This window comes from Leptonotus elevatus, chromosome 13, assembly GCF_054856555.1.
Source record: "Leptonotus elevatus isolate MCC_2025b chromosome 13, RoL_Lele_1.0, whole genome shotgun sequence".
NCBI lineage: Eukaryota > Metazoa > Chordata > Actinopteri > Syngnathiformes > Syngnathidae > Leptonotus > Leptonotus elevatus.
In genome coordinates this window covers 12,251,623-12,275,983 of record NC_141251.1, presented here as the reverse complement: position 1 = coordinate 12,275,983, position 24,361 = coordinate 12,251,623, and the positions used below count along the sequence as shown (strand labels likewise).

General features: G+C 39.3%; 1 protein-coding gene across 22 annotated transcripts in view; it reads left to right on the top strand.

The window, feature by feature from the left end:
- LOC147163862 (actin-binding LIM protein 1-like) overlaps positions 1–24,361 on the top strand; it is a 48,055-nt gene that overhangs the window by 13,536 nt on the left and 10,158 nt on the right. For 15 of the 22 annotated variants that reach the window (XR_015096816.1, XR_015096819.1, XR_015096815.1 and 12 more), the window contains exons 2-14: positions 8,067–8,204; positions 12,429–12,612; positions 12,847–12,956; positions 15,833–15,959; positions 17,533–17,626; positions 18,746–18,833; positions 20,676–20,740; positions 21,365–21,409; positions 21,901–21,978; positions 22,193–22,351; positions 22,548–22,592; positions 23,779–23,814; positions 23,949–24,078. Coding sequence is in view for 2 of the 22 variants with exons in the window: in XM_086092385.1 (XP_085948511.1) it covers positions 8,067–8,204; positions 12,429–12,612; positions 12,847–12,956; positions 15,833–15,959; positions 17,533–17,626; positions 18,746–18,833; positions 20,676–20,740; positions 21,365–21,409; positions 21,901–21,978; positions 22,193–22,351; positions 22,548–22,592; positions 23,779–23,814; positions 23,949–24,078 (1,299 nt within the window). In the remaining 20 variants the exon portion in view is untranslated. The remainder of the gene's footprint in view (positions 1–8,066; positions 8,205–12,428; positions 12,613–12,846; positions 12,957–15,832; positions 15,960–17,532; positions 17,627–18,745; positions 18,834–20,675; positions 20,741–21,364; positions 21,410–21,900; positions 21,979–22,192; positions 22,352–22,547; positions 22,593–23,778; positions 23,815–23,948; positions 24,079–24,361) is intronic. The other 7 variants (XR_015096823.1, XR_015096809.1, XR_015096821.1 and 4 more) reach the window with 3 other exon arrangements.

Here is a 24,361-nt window from a genome sequence, read left to right as displayed (position 1 = left end):
AATGTAAAGATTTTTTGTTGTTGTTGACTTCCCGTTTAATAGTCTAAAGTAATGTCATAAAGTCCATTTGTTGTGTTTTAGGAAAACACATTTTCTACATTGAGCTTTTAGCTTGTGTAGACGGTTTTGTTTACAGTGTGGGAGTAATGTGATATTTCTGGGAGTTTTCGTCAGAAAAAAATATTTCCTTAAACCAAAAAAAAAGTGATTACTCATTTCTTGACCCGTGTGTGTGTGTGTGTAGTTTTGTTTATTTATCTGACTGCGCTCTACTGGCCAGAGACTGCGTCCAGCCCTGAAATTGTTTTTTTTATGTGGACTCAATTGGCCACAAAATAACAGCCTTTGCCACCAAGACCCGTACTGGCAGAACAACCAAACGTTCTGGAAGCCACATGTTCATACACCACAAAGCCTCTGTAAGTTTTCCACGGATTGGAACTGCTACTTCGACTGTGGATTCTTGGGATCTGTCAAAAGAAGGATTCTTGCCTGGGTTCGTCATCCACATCCAGAGCCCTTTTTTTTCTCCTTTTTTTTTTTTTGCGAAAGTACCCTAATTTCAACAATATTATCATGCAGATCTTCTGAGGCCAGGTGCGCTCTGACCTCAGCTGATGCATAGCTGCCTATCTGAATTACACTGTATGTCGTGAGTGTGAACGATGAATCACAACATAATAGAGATTGCAGCGTGAGCATTTTCTGACTGTGTGCAGGTGGTTGTGGTGTTTTCAGTGCAAAGCAAAGCCTCTAAATAGTTAGTAATTCATCAATGCCGTGGCGACGCTGTGGAATCCTTCTTACCCTCATTTGCGTGCAATTGTAATACTATCTGGTTCATTTCTTATCCATTTAGTACATACAAAATGAATACTTATTTTTTCTGATTCTGATGGCGAGGGAATTTCCCCGAATTCCCTCAGCTGATGAGCTAAATTTGAACTCATGTGTCGCGTAACCGTTTGCAACGTAACACTTATCTATTAACATTGCCAGTGTCTACGTTCTGCTAGCATCGCTAACCCCTTTGTCCAACATGTAGCATGCCACACTCTCGCCCACACGTTGTCCCATTGACAATGTTTGTACAGCTGGCACACTGGACCAGAATATACAGATGAGATTAGTGGCCAGCCAGGAAGTGAAAGTCATTGACCAAGTTAAAATAACAAGACTGAGACGAGAATATCATACATTGTGCTCGTCAACAAACATCCGTTCTTGGTCATATTGTCACAGGAAATAAGACGGTGGAGTGTGGAGATATAATGGACTGTGATTCTAATTCAAAAGCTAATCGTTTTGATCACTTCCACGTATACACGCGCAGTGGTTCTATGGTTCAAGAACCAACCATTGTCTCGTTACAAATAGGGCCAGTGAACTGGAAGTCCCTCAAAGTGTTTATCAGCAAGTTGTATGGTACTTGCTGCACAACAAACGCTTAGCATTCCAATCCAAGGTCCCTGAGGAGTAGTTTGGGGGGTCTGGTGGAGACTGATATGGTCTCCCCCCCCCCCCCCCCCCCACACACACACACATTTTACGCATGTGTTTGAAGTCCTTTGTCTGGGGTGCTGGTAGCGGGGCAGAGAGGCGGGTTAGCAGCCATACATATTCATGGCGGTGAGGGTTAAGAGCTCCTTGTTATGGTTCGGTGATAAAGAGCTCTGCACACCCTCCCCCATAGGAAGACACGTACATCTGACCATCCATTGGGATTTAATGCTGTCATTATAGGCCCTCACAGACTGTAAATATGAGGAAAGTACTGGAGGTAACCGCAAGAGAGGCAAGAATATCTTTAAAAAAAAACTGATACTAGATAGAACTATTGACCAAATACTATGTACAGTACATAATGTATTATTTTAGCTATAAATTTCATGCAGTTCATTTGTATGTGTTCTTTTTTGGCGTGGTTATAAATTAAATACAGATATCGCGTAAACAGAATAATGTAAGTGACAGCAATAAGGTCACACAATAAGTGAGTTATCATTACTGTGGTAATATTTACGGTCTGTGTAAAAGCAGGGGAGTCACGCAATAGCAGTCTATCTCAATCACACAAAACTAGAGCTATGAATTCAGATGTCCTAAATCTGAATAAACCTGGAGATGCTCAAAAAAAAAAAGAAGATATTTTTTCCCTTGGTGAAACCCGCTATGGCTACATTCTTAAAACGTCAGAGGGTTTGTCCAAAGGTTAACTTTTTGTTGTGAAGATACTCTAAATGCAAGTCATTCCTTCCCGAAAACTGGATATCGCATCGCATATTTGTTTAACTTCCTGCTGATGCACAGTGCAGGTTGGAGACGCTTGCTGAGAGGAAATCCAATATTCCCAGCTCAGGTGATCCAAAGCCAAGGTATTTGGCTTTAGAGCACACTTGTCAGTAGGAACTTGACCAATGAGTCTATGGAATTTTTATCCTCTAGAAAGGTTGCAAGAGTTGATGTGTCCAAAAAGGGATGTGAAAATGGTCAGACTATGCCACGGTGCTATGATGACTGAGCTCTAAACCTTGAGTATGATTGATGTGATTTTCTACCAATGTTTTCATTCATTGCGTAGATATTATACTTTGTGCACTTCTAGGATTCTTTGCTTTCCTAGCAACATGTTGTTTTTTGGCATCCACCACAATTTTGGTTAATACAGTCTTGTTACTTTCCCTGACCTACCAAACGTAAATTAGCTTCCAAACACAACAGATTGTTAGGAATTCCTAGACGAGGTCTCCAGGGGAGGTGCCCTGTGGCGTCATTAGGGAAACAGATACTGTGGTACAGTTCCTTACTTCTGCAAAGGATGTTCTTCTCTTTTCATTGCTGTTTCTTTGTTAGTTAGAAGTTATTACACAAACCGATATACTTTACATAGCTTTCACTTTGGGTTATGAGCCAAGAAATATATGACATTTTTAACTGCAGATCCAATGAAGCAGGTTGTTTTATTTTGTTGTGGTTTTTCGTTGCTGATTGCAAGATTGGGCATCCCCTTCCCCTCCTTAATTCTATCAATAAATAATGAATAAATCCATAAAGGCGTATTATTGTTAATATGACTATTTTTTGGGGTTGGGTCATTGGGTCATATGTGACTGTTTTTGAGTTGGGTCATGGGGTCGGTCATTGTTTTGTTATGATGTTAATGTTGTCAGTTGCTATGCAGTTGTTGTAGTCCTTTGTGATAACCCTTGTAGATGCTATGCCGTTGCTATGTCCCTAATGATGATGATGTTGTCAGTTGCTATGCAGTTGCTCGGGTCCTGTATTTGCCACTTTTAGTTTGTCTAGTCACTCTTATTATTTTGTCTTGGCGGGAGTAACTGAGTGACAAGTGTTTTCTTCGAGGCCATCTGAATTCAGCCCTTCTCTTTGTTGTTGCTTTGTATTTTTGTATATAAAGACTAGGGGTGTGCCAAAAAATCAATTCTCATAAGAATCGCAATTCTCATTTAGTACAATTCAAAATCGATTTTAAATGCCCCAAAATTTATTTTATTTAAAGTATTTTATACTGTCTTCCCTTTGTTTGTGTGTGCCTTTATTAGGAGCGCTGTTCATGTACCCAATTTGGCCACTTAGGGGCCGTGTGGTTCCACGCTGTCTGATACACTGTTAAGTTGTAGTCACATTAGAGTAGAAGGAAAAAGTCACGATCAAGTTTTTCCAATAAAAATAAAAATAAATCAGCGTGGAGCCGTTCTTTTGAGTGATAACAGTGCCGCGAGTAGAGCACTAATTAGCATTAGCGAGTCAGACTGGAGTAAATCATTACGATTCCTTGAACATCTATCAATTGAAGCAAAAATCTTTGTCAATCAAATCATTTTGAATCAAAAATCGGGCTTAATCGATTTAGAATCGAATCGGGCACCCAAAAATCGGAATCGAATTGAATCGTGAGACATTCAAAGATTCCCACCCCTAATAATGACTCTCTGTTTCCCAACTTCTGTGTCTTGTCTGTTTTTGTGTCCTAAATCCGCATCTCACGTGGCAATGCTAATCAGTAGGGGAAACACTTTTCAGCTTTGTTTTATAGGCAACAAAGAAAATAGTACTACAGTACTTTTATTTTTCTGGTTCAGGCGCTAATGCTCCTTTTTAATGTTTTGCTGCTAGAACCCCCCCCCCCCCCTTTATTTTTTATTTTTTTTAGAATATGCCACGGACTATGGACACCGCTATCATATGGTTCACATTTAGTTCTCTATTTTATGAATTGGCTAACATTGTCCTTGGACCTTTGTTGTGTCTACACCACCTCCTGAGCCATGCGTTGACTTTATCTTTGACCCATCCCAGATGTCGCACCTTCCTCATTGTCCCCTCCTTTGTGAAGGTCTCACACAGAATGCATTTAGAAAATAAGGTCAAGGGCTATCTATCCATTAGTGGATGAGATAACACTCACATCTTGGTCCCCATTGTGTTGGATGCAGCGTCTTTGTCTGCTTTCTTACCAACATTCACACACTCCTTTGGGGATGTTGTGTGTCTGCGCTGGAGACAGTGTACTGTATATCTTACAGTAGCAAAGGCAATGAGCAAATTAATATTTTATCAGCGCTTCCCTCTCGTCTGAATTCGCTTTTCCCTGGTGAATTCCCAACCTGCTACTATGATTGTGCAATCTGATGAGTTTAAAGTTGTAAATTACAACACTATCACTGTCAATGTGTAATTTACCGACACGGTATGAGCTCGTGTTGCAGGAGAATCGGCCCTCAGGGGCTTTCCTCATTTCCCCTCAGACCGTCATCCTTTTGTTATTGCCGACACCGCCATGCTTTTATGAGCGAAGGGTAGAAGGGTTTTAAGGGTGAGGAGGGAAACCCCGCCCCTAATGCCTCTTCACCATGCTTCAGGATGCTCTGCTCATGGTTTCTGCTTTCTCAGCACCATGGTTGTGTGTGCGTGTGCGTCCATTGTGTGTTTAGGCTCATATCAGTCACGTGATCTCTCTGTGAAGAGGCAGGACAGACCACAAAGTCAGCAAAGCCAACAACTCCAACCAAGATACACAAATGTGTGCACAAATAATGTTAAATGAGTTGCTCTGTGCTGAGTTTGCTACATGTAACATATTCATACTTATTTATAATGTTATATAACAAACAGTAAAGCTGCTGTCACGAGACCAGATTGCAAAAGCTTTCATGTAAATTTAGTTTAACTGTGCTGCAAGTAAAGATGTTAATAATAGAGTTTGTATCAAAACTCAAACGTGTCCCAACTGTTTTTAGTTGAAGCCCTTTTTGTGTTTTTAAATTTTAATAACGTGTGGTGTAGCACGCTTGTCTGAGCTTTATTCTGTCACAGCGTCTCCGCCTTTGAGTACACTTTGCTGCGGGAGCACAATCATTTAAAATGGAGCGAGCAGGCTGCATTAACACGGAAAAATTCAGCAGAATATTTGTCATCCAAAACTGAGTTTTGTGCTAGGAATCTTGCAATTTTATAATGTTAGCAATGGCGTTTCCATGTTTTAGGTTGCCACTGCTGTACTAAGTATGGCAGTATGTGAATGATGTAATTGCATTCCCAGTCTCTTTTTGTAGAATAAACACAAATGCTTCTTAAGGCAAGCTGTAGATATAAAAAAAAAGAAATTCTAGTATTTACTGAACTTTCAGTTACAATCTGGTGAAGGATAAAAAGGCTTAGCCTGTGTTTTTGCAGTGCTCAGTAACCCAGATGGCCTGCGGTTTTGTTTGGAGGTGCAATGTCACACTCCGAGCTGCTGAGACTTCACTGTCTGGTTCATCCAGAGATGACTCATTGTCCTGCTGAGTGTTATTGCATCAAACAAAGTGGCGCACACGCCCCTTTTGTATCTACCTTCTTTCTTTCCATCCATGCCTATCTATCACGTTTTTGCCATTTTCTTCACAACAAGGAAGCTTTGTAGGGTTGCTATTCTGTTTGTATTTTCCCCTGAGGATGAATCAAACTAAATTCCGACTCAGAACATATTAATTAAGGGACAAGAATGGTAACTGCATCGCGCTCTAGTCGCATGTGTATCCTGTATGCTAATACAGTGCAGCTCAGCTTCTGGCTAACAGATAATATGGCTAGCCAAAAAATAGCGCAATAAAGACAACATCCAGCGGCATTTAACAGCCTCTCCCAGGAGCAATAAAGGCAATAACAAATGTCATTGCTAGTGTTTTTATAGCATCATCATTCTCTCTGTTCAGGCTATATTGCTGTTGTACCCTCTAGTTCTGAAAAAGAAAACAAACTATTGATGTTACACTTACACACAAAACAAAATTATAAAAGCTTTTGAGCTTTTAACTAATAAAGGATGTATCATGTCGTATAATAAGAAGTTTGATTTGCATTTTGTTGCCCTATTTGTAACGGTTGTGAACAGAACTGTGAAATTAAACTCATGATACCTACCAAACTGATTTTTAGCATACGGTTACATCCACAACATTCCAAGAGAAACCATGTGGTGTTAGTTTGTTAAAGCCAATATCGTTTGTCTTTTTCAACTGTCTACGATAAGAAATGTTCGTGAACATTCTGTTTCTTTCAGTCATTCATCCACTTGCTATCTTCACAGGAAGCCAGTTTTGTTCTTATCTGAACTGAGTGCCAGGATCTGCTCTCGGTCAAATATTTGACACTCCGTCCAGCAACCAAACCAAACACTTCAAGTGCCATTAGGGAAAAAAGAATTAACTGACATTATTTTTTTAAATCTGGTTTAGAGTTAAAAGTTCTCTAAGAGTCATTCTATCATTAACCTTTGACCCTGCCTTCCTTTTTTGCGATAATTTTCCCGTGACCAATACATTTTATTTTAAGGACATTAAGTGAATGAATAGCGTTGTGTCGTTGTCCTCTCCACGCTTTTGCACCTAAGCCCGCTTTGTGGCAATCTCATTTTTCTCGCAACTGTTACTAAACTGCCGTGTTCTTGGCGCAAATCCATTGCCATGTGTGATAAATCAGGTGCAAATTTGCTCCCAACTGTCAAACATTGTGCGCGTGTTTGCTCTGGTATATCATTCGAGCAATATCCTTAACAGGGAGCAAGCTGCGGGTGCAGATGTGGAGCAATTTTTGGCACTGTTGGGGGGGGACGCAGCGCATTCTAGTGGATTCGGCCGTCTGTGTAGGGGGTCTGGGCTGTGCTGACCTGCCAATTGTTTTCTTGCAACAGGCTCACAGCAGTTGGTTTAAGGCACTATACGTTCAATCAATCAATGTGTGAGGAGCATATAGAACATTCTGTGGAAATGAAAAGTCTACACACCCCTGTTCACGTACAGTTTTTTATGATGGGGAAAAATTAGACCGAGATAAATAATTTAACATTTTTATTTATTGCATTAAAAAAAAAAAGTATCTAATAACCTTTACAACTGAATTGGGAGGGGGGAAACTGTACTTGTAACTGTATCTTTTTGAGAGGAGAATAGTGTGCATACGTTTTTACAACTGGAGATGTGGCTGTATTCAGAATTAAGCAATATTGTTCAAACTCCTGGAAAATAGCAGTGAAATCACCTGTCACCACTTAAAATCCCGCTGACAAGCCCAAATAAAGTTAAGATGTTGTAGTAGACGATCCCTGACAATGTTTTGCTTTCTAGGAGAAGCCTGAAGGTTCTGATATTTGGAACTGTTCATAATTCTCTCCATCTTGACTAAGGCCCCAATTCAGCTATGCTCAGTCACTTTAGGTATGGTGTTGGTCATGAATAGTCAAATTATGGTCAAAATTGTGAAATTTTAGTGTTGTGTAACTACAAAAAAAATTTTGTGTTATATTGGACAATGGTTAAAATTAATGGTGGAAAAAAGTTTTGAAAGATGTTATGGTCGTTTTTTCTTTTGTTTTCCCTTTTTCTTTTTTATAACACAGGAACCTGACATCTTAACTGTTTCTATCCACTGTACAGTATGTGCTTAGAACAACAATGAGTAAAAGAAGAGCAATGAGAATGCAGACACTCGCACCGAGCAACTGTGATGAGTCATCGTCATCATTTCGAACCCATTAGTCATGCTAATGTGTCTTCTCTTTGCAGTGGCTCATGCGCAGGATACGCACCACCACTCCACAGAGAAGCCCCTGATCCAGTGCTATAAGTGCAGGCAGCCATGCAAGGGCGAGGTGCTGCGGGTGCAAAACAAACACTTTCACCTAAAGTGCTTCACCTGTAAAGGTACAGTAACACACTGCGGAATACGCAAACACACGCACAAACCTCAAGGCCTCATTTACATACTGTACATTAAATATGTATAATAGAATCAATTACACTTGTGTTTTTTTTTTCTGTACATATGTTTCAATTTTACATAATACAGTGTTCCCTCATCTTTCGCGGTCTCGCTGTTTCGTAGATTTTTTTGTGTGCAATTTTGCATGCTTTTCTTCTTTTTTTTACAGCAGCATACATTTTTTGATATGCTTGAACGTTATATTAGTGATAAATGATGAAACATGCAATACAATTGACATTTGCGTCAGCAGAGTAATGCCAGCAGTAACAGCCAGAGTGTCACGTTTAAAACCAAGCCTCACTGTACAAGCCCCTTTTGTATTGAAAATATTTGTCACTGTCACAATGACGTTGCCATGTATGAAATTATGTTAAATAGCACAAACCGCATCAGCTGCGTGAACGTGCATAGAAACATCCCGCATCAGCGACTGCTATGTGAAAGGCAAAGGCGAATAAATCACATCTCTCCAGTTATGCCTCTGATATGTCAATTTACTAGAAACGCAATGTGACAGTAGCTATTTATATCGAGGGTGAATTATGGGGTGTTTCGCCACTTTTTTTTTTTCATTTGGCCTATCTTTCTATTCTAAAATACAAGTTTAGCTGAGCCATTCTTACTGAATAAAGGACAAAGACGTGGGAGTTGTGAAAAAATTGGCAGCGAAGGTACAATATTTTTCAATGCATTGCTAATTTGACCCTCCAATAATAGGACTCCTGCTTCTTTTCACTGCGTGCATCCTTCCCTGTGAAACACAAATGTGTTTCATACAATATGATTGTCCTTATTGTGCCTATTAGTGAAAAACGATTACAAAAGGTGCTGAGTAGTTATGTGTTTGATTGTGTGGTGTAAAATTGATGGAGAAGCATTAAAGTGGAAGTCAACCGTAAACATTTCTTGACAATAATATATTATATGTGACCTCACTAGTCTAAACTAGAGCTGTCAAACGATTACATTTTTAAATCAAATTAATCACATCTTAGAATTTTGATGAATCATGATTAATCACGTAATTAAAAATGTTTTTTATTAAAAAAAAATTGCCCGCCAAATTTGAAGAGCACCTGCTATGTGTTAATTCTTTTGACATTTAATGTTATGAGGATGTCTTCAACATTTTTTTTGATTCACTGCTCACATTCTTCCTCCTCTTTTTCTAATCAGTTAATTACTTGCATAATTTAAAATGAAAAAAATGACCCCAGTATTTTGACATGAACAAATATTCTGAATGTCATACACAAAAATTTATTAAATGCTTTACTTTCAGAGGTGGCAAATCCAAGTTGAGAAAGTAAAAACCCTGCCACAGTTTGGCTTTAGCCCCAGGTGCTCCCTAGCTAGCTCCCATGGTGCTCCTTTACCTAGCTAGATAGAATCAGGGGCTATAGCCAAATTGTTACAGGGTTTTTACTTTCTGGACCTAGATTTGCCACCTCTGTTTACTTTAATGCATGTAGTTATGTTTATTGCTCAAACACAACCTGTGCTACCTTTAACTTAACCATCCGCTGTCAGCTAAAGGATCATCTGCGGTCAGAATTAATAGTGTGATTAATCTGCGTTATTACATGATTATTGATTAATGCTAACTTTGACAGCACTAGTCTAAACATGACATTCTGATTAATATTACATTTGTGGAATATGAGTTATGAAGCAAGATCCAGCCGTTTTTATTCATCTCAGGGGGCTGCCATTTTGCCATTTGGTGGCCTTTTTTTTTATGGTGATCCATCATTTTGTATGAAAAGATATGACATGATTGCATACATTTTTTTAAAATAGTTAAAACGGTAAACCTTATTTACAAGCACAGCTTCAGAAAACAGGTGAGCTGTGATTGGTCGTTGCCTGAGCCCTGCGCAACATTGATGTCATCTTCAGTCGACAGTAAGTGGCAAAATGGCCGCCCCCTGAAATGCATAAAAACGGCTGGATTTTGCTGCCTAACTTTTGTATGTTTGTTTGTTTGTTTGTTATTATTATTATTAGTTTTTTGTTTTATGACATGACTACATGATCCGACATTATTGCATAGTGAGGCGTGAGAATTGTAACTTAACCCTGACTTAAATTGATGCGGTTCATCTTCACTCCAGCCTGACTTCAGCGTTTAACCCTATTAGTGATGAATTTCTGGCATGTTTGCCACTTCGGTGCCCTCGGCTGGCCTAACCGTCTCCTTCTTAAAGGCTCAACTTGTCGTAGTGAAACCTTTGGCGGTTAATCTGTGACACTGTTACAGCTATCAACAAGTACCTAGAATGACGAGCTCTAAATATAAGCAAAGGCTGAGATTAGTACCCTTTTTCTGTCCTCAGCAAGTGGATATGCTTTAGTGGGGACGTATGTGTTAGTACTCAACCGCAAGAGCTTCCGTTTCTCAAATTGTACTGTCAGTTGATTAGTGTAATCAATTTAGTGTGTTGCTATACATTTGCAGACAGACACAGACATCCTTAAGCAGCTACAGTATAAACATGTAGGTAGATAGAACAATTAATAATTCCCCTTTATTATGGTACTTGTAAATAAGGTGATGACCTGTTTTAACTATTTAAAAACATTTATCCAATCATGTCATAACTTCTCATACAAGATGGTGGTCACCATTAAAAAGGCCGCCAAATCTCAATTGCGGGGTTGCTCTCAAATCAGTTATCTTACTAGTTAATCTCGTCATCCCTGAGCTCTAATGCAATTAAATCTTAGCCTTTCCCTCACTCGCTGCCATTCATCCACAGGATTTAGCCTGGCTCATTGCATAACAATGATTAGAGCAAGTTATCTCAAACATCCAAATATTTTGCCCCCTTTCTGTGGCATTTCCAAACGCATTTTGATTCACAAGCCGCATGCTGTGGTGCGGGAACTGCGAGGCACACCATCATGTCCTTAAAGTATTCTGTATCGATTTTTACAAATATACATATTTATTAATATCTCAAGGGGTAATTCAATTTAGACTCTGCTTATATTTATATTTTATGTGAGGACCTGATATCACAAATGCAGGCATGCAACTCGGATTCAGATGACCTCACACATTACGTACAATAGTACTAGTGAGAAGCATGTGTTACATGTATACTAGGGGTGTTAGAAAAAATCGATTTAGCAATATATCTCGATATTACAGCACGCAATTCTCGAATCGATTCGACATGCGGCCGAATCGATTTTTAAACATCAATTTTTGATGGGAATATTCAACAAAACGTCACATTAAGCATGGAAGAATGTTATATTAATGGAATATTAAGCCTTAATATTTTATTTCGGTGCTGTTCAGACATGAAACAGACTGCAACCTGTTTGTTAAATGCAGCTCAGTTATAAGCCTGAATTTTCAGATAAATAAATAAATGTAAAAGTTAATTTTAATTTAAATACAAATGTTACAGTGTACATGTACAAGTTTACTGATGAGTATTTTCAAAATTTGAGTTTTTTTTAATTTATAAAAATCGCAATAATCAATTTATAGATTAATCGAATCGAATCGTGACCTATGAATCGTGTTACGAATCAAATCGCCAGGTACTAGGCAATTCACACCCCTAATGTATACCATACCATAAGATCTTATCATAGCATTTAAAGTTCACAGGATGTTGGGTCGATCCATTTATATCATTTACATTTGTGTTCGTCAAGGGTCATCTGTCTATTTTTAAATAAAGTCATCAATACTATATTTTTATAAGTAACCCAGATCATTTGTTGCTTGGATACCAATCCCCCGAATGTTCTTTCATTAATTCGGTTTTATTGTTCTGCAGTCCTGTTTGTAGAAGTCACAAGGTCATAATTGAATAGACGGAATTAAAAGCGGTGTGAATTATTCAAAGACAAGTTATCTTCTGGGGCCGATCAAGGGGGTTTCCTGAGCTGAACAATTGTACAATTATGGCATTGAATGCTTCATTCAAACAGTAAAAATGCCATTAGCATTCAAATCAGTTGGTAGCCCACTCTGTCTTTGGAAAATGGTTAGCATCATGTGTCTAGATAGAACGCAGAATTTGAAATGATATTAGTAATAATATCGCACTAGCAAGTCTTGACAGCAGAGCACGCTGGCTGCTTCTTGCCTTGTGCTGAGTGAGCAGTAAACGGCCCATGACACCGCGTGTGCTCTTTTTCAGCGTGCGGATGTGACCTGGCCCAGGGCGGCTTCTTCATGAAGAATGGCGATTATCTGTGCACAGTGGACTACCAACGCATGCACGGTACTCGCTGCAATGGATGCGGGGACTTTGTGGAGGGGGAAGTGGTCACTGCGCTTGGCAAGACCTATCACCCTGCCTGCTTTGTTTGCACCGTTTGCAAGTAAGCTTCAAATTTGATCATATGTGGGATTGTAATGTGTAGAATAGTATGTGAATTCATCTGATGGTTAGTGTGATCTTTTCCTTTTAAATAATATTACAAGGTGCCAGGAAGTACCATTTTTGTCAGTATACTCATCGTCTATTCTGACCATGCTCAATAAACTTTAACTGTGGGGTCTCGGCTCAATTTTTGCTGATACTACACTAATTATTGATGTCGTCCTCCTTCCAGACGGCCGTTTCCTGCCGGAGACAGGGTGACCTTCAACGGGAAGGACTGCCTGTGTCAGTACTGTGTTGAACCCATGTCTCCAGGACCGAAAGACATCCTGGGCGCCAGCAGTAAGTAGTTTTTCACTAAGGTTAATGCATCGATACGAAGGCATTGTCTTTTACTCTGTGATATTTCTGTACTATGAATGAAGGGCTTATTTTGGCTTCATTCATAGTACAGAAAAGAACACAAACATCCCCTAAATGTTTTGCATTTTTATCAATGAATTATTTTACATTTAAGAAAATTTTCTTAGAACCCGAAAGAAAAGTCAATAGCTTCAACGCATCATTAAGTCCATTCCACAATTTTACATCTTCATGTTGATCCTCACTTTGCATGTTTCAAACATAAATAAACACCTTAAATTATAGTTTTAATTTAAAGAAATTATGAATACAAACAGGTAAGCTATTGTTCACTACACGAAAAAAAATTTTCCAGTGTCTTTAAATACACGATATCTATAAATTTTAAATGACCAGATCCTGTAAATAATTAATTAGTTGTAGCTGACATTATTAATTATTTAAATCGCTTTTTTCTGTAATGTAATAATTGGGTATATATTTGTTTTTATATAAACATTAGCTCAAACTTCAGCAAGATGTGACATGTGAGGCAAGATCTTTATTATTTAGGAAATCCTTAACTTTATAAAGAACAGCCACTGATTTAGCTCATTTACGTTTTGTGTATTCTATCTGCGGCTTTCAACACAACTTGTGATCAATAATCACTCCCACAAACTTTGAATTGAATTATTATCCTCAGGTGTGCTACTTGTAGTCAGCCGGCGCGGCCTAAGTAGCACCAAGTTACTCAAACCTCGCCCTCCGACTGGCGCGTTTTGGGACCACAGGCGGTTGATTCTCAGTTTTGCTATTTATAGTGTTTTGATGTGACACAAATGTTTGCCTCGCAAATTGCAAATGTGAAACCACTTATTTCGAGCCTTGAGAATTGTGTAGAAAAATCAACTCTTAGTCTGATGCAGTAAAGTTAAATACCACAGCAAACCACAGTCACAATCGAAAAGACATTGACTAATGACTAATCTGTTATTCAAATGCTGTAAGTACAGTATTTCTCAAAGGGACATATAGTAACAAATTAATTCATTGTATAGACCCCCCACCTCCATAGCCTAACAAATTGAAAATCCGAAATTTTAAGTGGTGTAACTGCCCGCCAACACTGGCTCAGCAACTACTGGTGAGTCCAACTGACACTAATAATTGGTTCCCAGTGTTTGCTGATGTGTTGTGGCAGGATAATGCCGCATGCCTCTTACTGGTGCAAAGAAACCGTTCTGCTGATCATGCAAAGCTTGGATAGCCTGCAGCATTAGGACTCAGAGTCAAGAAACCAGAACTTATAGATACACCCAGAGCCGAAGAAGTACACAGCAACATTGTCAGCGTTAATTCAACACCCTACAGAGTTAAATTTAACACTTCAAAAGTGTCTATACTGGTAAATATAGTTCGACAACATTTTTGAAAGTGTATAGAGATGGAGTTAAAACACCTCTGATGGTACTTGAAATTTAACACTAATCAACACTAGTCAGTGTTGATTTTTTTTAATACTACACTTGCATGTAGTGATAAAATATTTGCGCATATGTTCACAGTTACTCGTCACCAATCAACCCCAAGACTGACTCACACAGTCAGAGTTGAAAATACCAAACTTGAACATTCCAGTTTTTGTTGTGCAGTCAAAATGACTTTACGGGCCCAAACTCTTTTGTTTGAATGTCAGTGTTTCCGAGTGATAAGCGAAGAGGAGGAAAATGCCGCTGACTCGTCTCTCTCAAACTGGAGAAGAGCACGTGCAAAGGTGGATCCCAATTAGTCAACATCCACCCTGGATACCATTTTTAACTCTGAAAATGTTAAAATTACACTTCAGGAGTTAAAGTCAAAGCTAAAAAAATGTAACCCTGAAATTTTAACAGTCCAATTTTTGCGGGGCATGACAGGCCCACTTATCAATCTTAGCCAAAAGTCCAAAACGACAATACCCCTATAACATCAGCCCTAGCCATCTCCAAACACAGGTGTAAGGTTGTAGTCATTGCCCCCCCACACCCACATGAATGTGCCAGGAACAATAAGTATGGCTTCTGTCAACATGTTTATCAAGTCTTCAACTGGGGAATACCGTTTTTGACATTTGTGTCAATGTTACAGATGAAATAAAATGGAGAGTAAGGTTTGAAAGTAATTGTTTATATACTTTATTTGCATTTGACTCTCAGCTATAGTTAATATTGTGACCATCGATTGTACTGTATATTCATGAACAGACTCGAAGATGAAGGTTTTTCATCTAGGGAGTTTGTTCTCTTCACAACTAAATGCCTTTCTAAATTAAGCCGGCATTTTTTTCCTAGCAGTTAAAAAAGGGGACTTTGCAACCCCTGATCCCTCGCCCTCTAAAAAAAAAAATCTTATTTTCCTCTTCTCTTCCTCTCCCCTGCCATTGCTCTCACCCCCAGCGGTCTCTCTGCTGGCATTTGAAGAGCTTTCAGACAAGGTCACCTATGAATAAGACATGCTTATTCTCCTCACGTCATCGCCGCAACCCCGTTATGCCTTACGGTCCCCCGTGGTTGCAGCTGGCTCTGCCTCGCTTTCATCCTCTATTCATTAAACAAGAGATGACTGCGGATTGCTGTTCATTACTCAAGCCAGCCTCTCCCACTGTTTTGAGCATCTGCATGCTTCTACAATATGTAATTTTTTAAAGTGACGGAGAAAGCGCCGTTCGTGATAGAAAGAGGCAGCTTTGCGTGCACTCCTTCTTGCTGTTCACGGTCTTATTCTTAAATCGTTGACGCGGGAATTAAATCAGTCCACTCTTACTTTCATTTAGTTTCATGTGTATGCAAAGTTGACAATGCCTTTCTCAGTGAATGCATCTTTTGTTTCTTTAGATTGTGCAGGATGCGGTCGAGATATTATGAATGGCCAGGCTCTGCTCGCATTAGACAAACAGTGGCATCTCGGCTGCTTCAAGTGTAAGGCCTGCGCTAAAGTGCTAACCGGGGAGTACATCAGCAAGTAAGTAACGCTACATTGGTTGGCATTTTTATTATCTAGAGTAACCAAAACAACCGAGTTGTGTAAAAACCACTTTTTGGCCACTTGAAGCTACATTCTGATTGGTTGGGTAAAAAAAAATCAGAACACCAAAGGTTATGGATCCTCAGTTATTTTATTTTATTTTTTAATTGATTTTGGTTTTGTGTACATTATTGTTGCACTGCTATGATATCACACTATTTACAAAACTGTATGTCCACTGTATTTTGGTAGATGTTTACCTACACGCATAATGGACAAAATTAACTTTAACTCTATGCAGTTCTGGTTCCCTTTGGTGGTTTATTAGTGCGGTTTAATTTTAATTAGGCATGTTTTGGCCACCTACGTTTAAAGTGGAAGTCAAACTTAAGCATTTCTTGACAATAATGTGTTCTATGTCACCTCACTAGTCTAAACATGACATGACATTACATTACATTTGTGGAATATGAGTTATGAAGCAAAATCCAGCCATTTTTATCCATCTCAGGGGGCAGCCATTTTGCCACTTGCCGTCAACTGAAGATGACATCAATGTTGCTCAGGCTCAGGCAACGACCAATCACAGCTCACCTGCTTTCTGTAGCTGCGTTGTGATTGGTTGTTACCTGAGACCTGAGCAACATTGATGTCATCTTCAGTCTAGCGCAAGTGGCAAAATGGCCGCCCCCTGAGATGGATAAAAATGGCTGGATTTTGCTGCTTAACTCATATTCCACTAACGCAATATCAACCAGAATACTATATTTAGACTAGGGGGCTACATACAACATATTATTGTCTAAAAAACAAAAAAGGCTTGACTTCCCCTTTAATTTGTTTTTTTTTATGTCTATGGTCAGACGAGACAAACTCTAAGCTTCTTGGCCACAATGACAAGATGTTTATTAGATGGAGGAGTCAAGGCGAGGCTTTTAAACCTAAGACCACTGTAGCAATTATCAAGCAGAGCGATGGTAGTGTCCTCTGAGCCTGTTTTACTGCTAGTCTTTAACTGGTGCACGGCACATAATTACCCTTAAATCAGCAATTATGGCTGACACTTTGACACAATTAAGTGTTCCTACAGGACAAGGATTCTAAACACATCAAAACAGTTTTTTTGAATGGAAAAAAAGCAGGCGATTTTAACCTTTCGATGGCCACAAAGCATCTGGATGAGGGGAAACTTAGCTAATTGACCTTTAACACAATATTAATAGAAGTGTATGGATATGTTTGATCGTGTTGTGTAGATAATTTCGACAGTGTATGGATGAGAGAACATCCAAAATAAAATAACTTAAATAAATTCCTCTTTTTAAAAATCAATAAAGATACATGTGTAATGATTACTAATATCTAAATATGGCATTGCTGATGAGAGTAGAGGTACACCTTCACAACTCTAGCTGACAGACTGTTTAAACTGTACAATGGCAAGCGGAACTGAATTGAACCGTATGCTTGGCGGAAACTTGGCTGGATATTTATTTATATTCCTGTATTTTTAGCCAGTGTTTGTAAAAACAACGTTCCTGATATTCAACGTTGACTTTCCTCCACTTAGGGATGGTGCACCGTACTGTGAGAAGGACTACCAGATTCATTTTGGAGTGCAGTGTGAGGCATGTCATCAGTTCATCACGGGCAAAGTACTTGAGGTAAGAGACAAAGCCATTAGTGTGAATTTTAAATGCGTTACAGGGAAATTTGGGGAATCTGATTCACCTTAAGTTGTTGGTGCTCTCTTTTTATTTTAAAATGTGGATTTATATAACATGCTGTTAACGTCTGAATTCAGTTTGCCATAAATGTAGTTTGTTAATCTGTGTTGTAATCTCTTCAACACGGAGCCAAACACTCTCTTGACATGAAAGTGTTCTGCTAAAAGATTAATTCTGGGTAGATTTTCAGCTTTTTATAACTCTCAATGCTTACATATTCCAGCTCGTTTCGCCACCAATTACATAAATATTACATAAAATGTCTTAAAAGATGTTTTGCATCTACAGCGAAACTATTACTGAAGCGTCGCTGACGCTAGTTGAAGTATGTAGAGTATAAATATAATGCCTATCTGTATATGTAATCAACGCTTCAAGCGTATAGCCACAAGTATCGACTGCCCAGCAGACAGTGATCCAATCAGACAGTGAGTCATTTAATAGTATGAAAATGTTACTGCCAGCGAGCCGAGTTTACTGTAATCCAGTATTAAGGCTGGACTATATGACAATAGGAAAATATCTCTGCATCTCCCTCCTGAGCTGCTGCCAAAGCAACAGTGCTGCCAAAGTGATGCCAGGCTGTCTGACAGTTTAATCAGGGACACAAGTGACAAGTTAAACATCTCTTCAACTCTACTGGCTTGATGAATACCAAGCTTCCTCAGTACTGCACTAGACCACCACCACATAAGGTTTATGCCACCGCTGCCCTAAATGATCAACCTTAGGGTGAAGGTTAGGCTGTGAGATATTTTTGGAACAAACTGTTTGACCAGCTCACAAGTCAGAAATTAATCAACCACTAAAACTAATATTCTTGTTCAAAACTGGCAGCAAATAACTAACTTTTCTGAAAGACATTCTGGCTGAGTTATTATCAGTCCCCTCGCTGGATCTGACGAAACGTCCCAGGGTTTAGCAAGCTTTGGAGTTCCGAGCATAGCTGAGTGAAGTGAGATTATTGGGTTTATTTCCTCCCTCACCGCTGCGGATGTCATTGATCTTCCCGTTTCTCTGAAGTCAGGTCTTTTCTTTGTGCTGTGTGTTTTGCAGGCAGGAGATAAGCATTACCACCCCAGCTGTGCCAGATGCAGCAGGTGTAATCAGATGTTCACGGAAGGAGAAGAGATGTACCTGCAAGGTGAACACACATCCTGGTGTTGTTATTTATACATTCGTCAGTACTTTGTGAGGCTTTAATAGGTATAAAGCAAACATGTTGGGTGAATAATACTACTCCCCACCCCAAAAAAACTATATGTATATATATATATTTTTTTTTTAAGAAACACCCCAAATTCTTCTTAAAACAAACAAACAAACAAAACAAAAAACAGTGATAACTTTACTATAGATTTCATGGAAAATGGGAGGTAAATGTGGAAACAAATCCAAAAAAAAAATGGAGAAAGATTAAAATATTTAAATATATTGGAAAAGAGAAAAAATATGAATATGCAAATTCACGGGTGCCCAACTGTGAATTTGCACCGACTGTAATTTTAAGTTGCAATATCACCATTTACCACCGGATGGCAGCCATACTACAACATTCATTCATTGAGCCTAATATTTTTTTGTGGATTTAGAATGATATGAAGGACAATCATGATACCTCAATAATGTTACAATTTTGAGGGAGTTGATTTTTGTGGGGAAAAAATGCACAATAAGAGTTCTTGCATTTAATGTTCATTTTCTGTTCAGCAATGTTGTGCCGTTCTTGAATGGAATTTTTTTATTCAAAAGAGCCTTTTGCATTGGGGAAAAAAACCCCACAGTATGTGGTTATTTTGTTGTTTGCTTCAAACCCAGCTTAGGAGGGTGGATCTTTTATGCATGCATTGAGAAATGTATTAGGAAAAATGAAATATATTCAGCGCACGTATTTTGCACTTATACACATTTTGTCCACATTTACATTGGTAATTTTGTCTTATATATGGTTAGGAATTGTTTGATCTGACATTTAATGGCGCTTTTCCACCTGATCGGTTCCACAACGAAGCGGCATTTTTTGCCCCCGGATGTCCGCGTCTCCATGGGACTTTTTCGAGGCCGAGCGGTTACAACAGAACCGCTTTTTAGAACCATCTCGGCGGTGGTTCTGCAGCAACGCTGAACTATATTTACAATTTAAAAGGTACTTGTGGATGGATATGTAATGATTGTGGTTTAAAAAAAAGAATTGCGAGTGCACACAGCTCGCCTGGTCGTATGTTCCCATTCACTTGAATGAGAGCTCCAGCGCAGTTAAATTAATGAGTCTGAGCTCTCCATTCAGGAATAGCTTCGCGAGCCGGTCGTGAAATCAAGATTGCAATATTTCATCCATGGTGGTCCATATGAAATTGTAAATATGGTTCAATGTTGATGCGACTTGCCACTGGTGAAATGTTATGCTGAGTCGCACGCACTGCGGGAGTGCAAGCTTGGCTTGGATGATCCCGCCCACTTCCCGCCGCGCGCCTGCTGTAATGGAAAGGCAATGGAGGCCGTGTATTGTCGTTCCGTACAGTGTGGTGTGGTAGCGTGTCGTGCGGGACTAATGGAAAAGCGGCATGCATGGCCCATCCCTGCTGTAACCCATACGCAGAAAATTAAAATGAACATGAATGTCTTTGTTTTGGCTTGAACGAGCCTGACACAGATACTGCAGTTACACTTTGGGCCAGAGGTGGCAGTCGCGAGTAAAAAAGTGACAAGCTGCACAAAGATCCTTTGGAAATCTCTAATACTGTGCATAGGTAGTAGGAAGTTTGTCATTCTTTCTATCTTACTTAATTATTTTACGATTACCTTAGCTCCAATAGTCAGGTTTTGCTCATGCCAATCTTATCGCTAATGCAATCTGTCTAATTGAGTGACATGTCTCTCACGGTAGAAACAAGTCTGTCTGCAGGAATCCTTTCCAGAATTGCATGATACTTAAAGAGACGAGTGCTTGGATTAAGGAAATAATTCTTACATTGTGTTTCTTCAGGATCAACAGTGTGGCATCCTGGCTGTAAGAACACAACTAGAACAGAGGAGAGACACAGGGAAAGGGTAGGAATCTGCATGTTCCATTATCCTCAACTTAACTCTGACTGAAAGCACTTTCTGTTCATGTCCCATGACAACATTCGATGGGAATGGAGAGAAAGTCTGCATGTGGAATGAACAATTTCCGTAAGGGCAGACCTTTGCTAAATGAAGAGGTTTCTGAGGTTTTAATCTGGAAATGTTTGAGTACACTTATCTGACATTCCATTAGGAAGGCTATGTGTGCACTCTTCAAGAACTGCATCAAAAGAAAAAAAGTATTTGTTTTTTATTGACACTGCAGTAAAGACAAATTACAAATCAAGTTAATAAACACAATTTATTTTAAATGTATTTCCATTTTTTGCAGTGTCATTCAACACTGATTATCTGTAAAGGCAACTGCTCATCTACAGCATTAGATGTTAGATAGTTTGATTGCACAAGTGTACCTAATGGTTTGGCCGTTAAGTGTAGGCAGGGGCGCCGTAAGGGAGAGGACGGTAATGACAATTTTAAAGTGTTTTTTTTTTATGGCGTTCGTAATCACCTGCGGTGCCCCTGAGCATATGTGTGAACTTTGAGTCAAACTGGAGAGGAACAACCCCTGTGTGATGTCCTGTGAACCCCTTCTCCCTTCCTCCACAGCTACTGCCTCCGTCCCTCTTATTCCTTCAAAAAACAGAAAGGCAGGTACTGTATTCGCTATGGGCTGTGAGGCGCATCATTGTGTTCCACCATGCACGTAGTACGCATGGGCACTGTCTGCTGCCATCTGCTGGCGGCAGCTTGCAGTGCCCTCTCCGTGATTTCACATGAAGCCATTCAGAATAATGACTAATTTGTCTTCTATAAAAGCCCCATTTACCCATTAGGTTAAAAGCTCATTTAATTATACTACATTCAAGATTGCTGCTGTCACCTAAACAGCTTCACCCTCATTCACTTTGCACATGTGCAAATGAATGACCTCATCGTGAGATGACATGTTGAAAAGATTTGAAATGACTTCGCATAATTCCTGAAACATAAACACAGGGGTTGCAAATCTCTGCCATCACTCATGCTCATAAAAGCTCAATGATGTCATGTTGGAGTGTTTTTGGTGTAATATCCACTCGGCGAGGGGGTTAAGTGAGGCGCTATGACTAAACGTTGTGTTTGTTTGCCTTTCCCTCCTGCAGCCTACGAGGTCGTCATCTGAGAGTATTTGTTCCAGACCTGGTTCAAGCATACCTGGCTCACCGGGTCACACAATCTATGTAAGATATATCACCGATACATACTGTATGCCTCAATGAGCGTGTTTTTTCTTCCCTCTGAATGAGAAATGATCCTTTCCCACCCCATTTACTTTACGTACAAATAATTCTTACATTTGCGACCTTAATCCAGAGGGGAACGAGCGGTTTTACAACAGCAGTATCTCTTTGCTCATGTCTGTGTGTGCATGTTTGTCTTTATTTGTCTCCTTAGGCAAAAGTAGACAATGAGATTCTTGATTACAGAGACCTAGCTGCCATTCCAAAAGTCAAAGCCATTTATGACATTGAGCGCCCTGACCTTATTACCTATGAACCTATGTACACCACCTCCCTGGAGGAGAGAGAGGAGAGACGAGAAAGTGTAGGAGAGGTAAAGCAGATTGCATGCTCCTCCCATTGCATGCACGGCATCCTTGTGGTCACGTTGAACAGCAAGAATGCAATTCCTATGCTGATCCTTTGTTTAGTTGTGAAATGTCAAATACTGGTTAAAATTCTAAAGGAGTCTCGTCAAGATTACTGGTGCATCTTCTCTACCTGCTAATGAGCTTCACTGTCCCTCACAGCTCCTTAATGCCAGGAGGGAGCGCTCGCCCTTGCCTGATGAAAAGGTGAGTTACATCAGCTGCTGATCCAGCCGTCCATTTTCTATCCTGCTTATCCTGTTCAGGGTCTTGGGCAAGCTGGGGGAGTTAGTGTACTATCTTGAATCCTGACACATAACAGACAGAAAGCATTCACACGTTCCGTCACGTGTGAGGACTGGGGGAGGGATTTGCCTGCAGAGTGCAGATTTACTGTTGTTTTGTTAATGTGCAGTGGCCTTGAGGGTCTGGAAAGACATAGATACAAATAAAAATGGTATTATTAATACCCAAATTAGGGCAGGCAGAAAGAAAATAAAGATTTTTGAGTGCACATAACTGAGTGATATTTCAATTAAATCCAGTTTATGATGGTATCATATGATGCCTAGGTATTTGCTTCTATGGAGCAGAGCTAGCTAACTGTACAGTCCTGCTCACCATTATTGGAAACCATGTTGGTAAAGAACATAATGTGGAATATATTCTGAAAAAATCAATCAAGTAAATCCTTTTATTTTATATTTTTTATAGACAACTTGTGTTTTATCCTAAAGACCAAATGATTAAAAAACAAACAATTTAAAACAATAAACAATGGGCTTAAAATGTGCTTTGTCACTTTTATTGGCACCCTTTCCTGTAAATCAGTATGGAAACACATTGTGACTCACCTTTGATAAATCACAAATGAGAATTCCCTGTTCTAGATTGTCTGTGCCCAATTGACATGAATTAACCAATGAATGATGACTTTGACGTTTTAAAAAGCCACCCAAAGGGTGTGCAACCAAATATCAAAGAGGGGTGCCATTATTGCTGCACATGCTGTGTTTTCTATTTTTTCTTTGGAATTACATTATGTAAGTTGAAAAAACAATTTCCTTTGTTAAATTACTTTGGACATCCAATTAAGAGGCCCTGATGATATAAAATTGGTACATTTCCATTGATTTCTGAAGATATTGTCGAGATCATGCAAAAAATGAAGGGGTGCCAATAACATTGAGCGGGACTGTAGCTAGCTATTCAGCTAGCTATCATCTCTCTCTCTCTCTCTCTCTCTCTCTCTCTCTCTCTCTCTCTCTCTCTCTCTCTCTCTCTCTCTCTCTCTCTCTCTCTCTGTCACCATCTCCCTGCTGCCTATCTATTTGCAGTGTTAACACAGTACTTTTAATTAGTTACTTTTAATTTTGCTTTGTCTTATTTGCAGTCTTTTCGAACCATGTCTCCGACCCTATCCAATGAGGTGAGACTAGTGTTTTGTCAAACTTCAATTTATTCTTGTATGTGTGTGTGTCATATTGTATTTAAAATATCATATTACCATCCAAATATGTATTTCATCTAACACTCTGTATATTTGTGTGTACCATTTGTCAGGGATGTTATGACAAAAGAGAACGCATTCTCCAGAGGTCCACCAGTCAGGGTTCCTTAGGTTCGCCAGTTTATAATCGCCATGGTTACACCCCCACTCTGTCACGGTCCCCGCAGCATTTTCACAGGCCAGGTGAGTCCTTTGTGGATGGTTCGTGCAATCGTACTGATGATTTGCAATTGTTGAAGGGATATTAAGGAAAGATATTAGCCAACAAGTTTGTGGACTCACTTCCTATTCTTTATATTTTTGCCATGTTAAAAGGAATCTTCACTGAAATTGACTGATTGGTTGTTATGTCTTTTTTTCCTGATGGAACTGAATAAAAAATAAATGTCATATTGCAATAACAGCCAGTCAGCCAATTTGCTTCCTTAATATCACACCTCCCTTTTTGATTGTGTAATAGAGTATA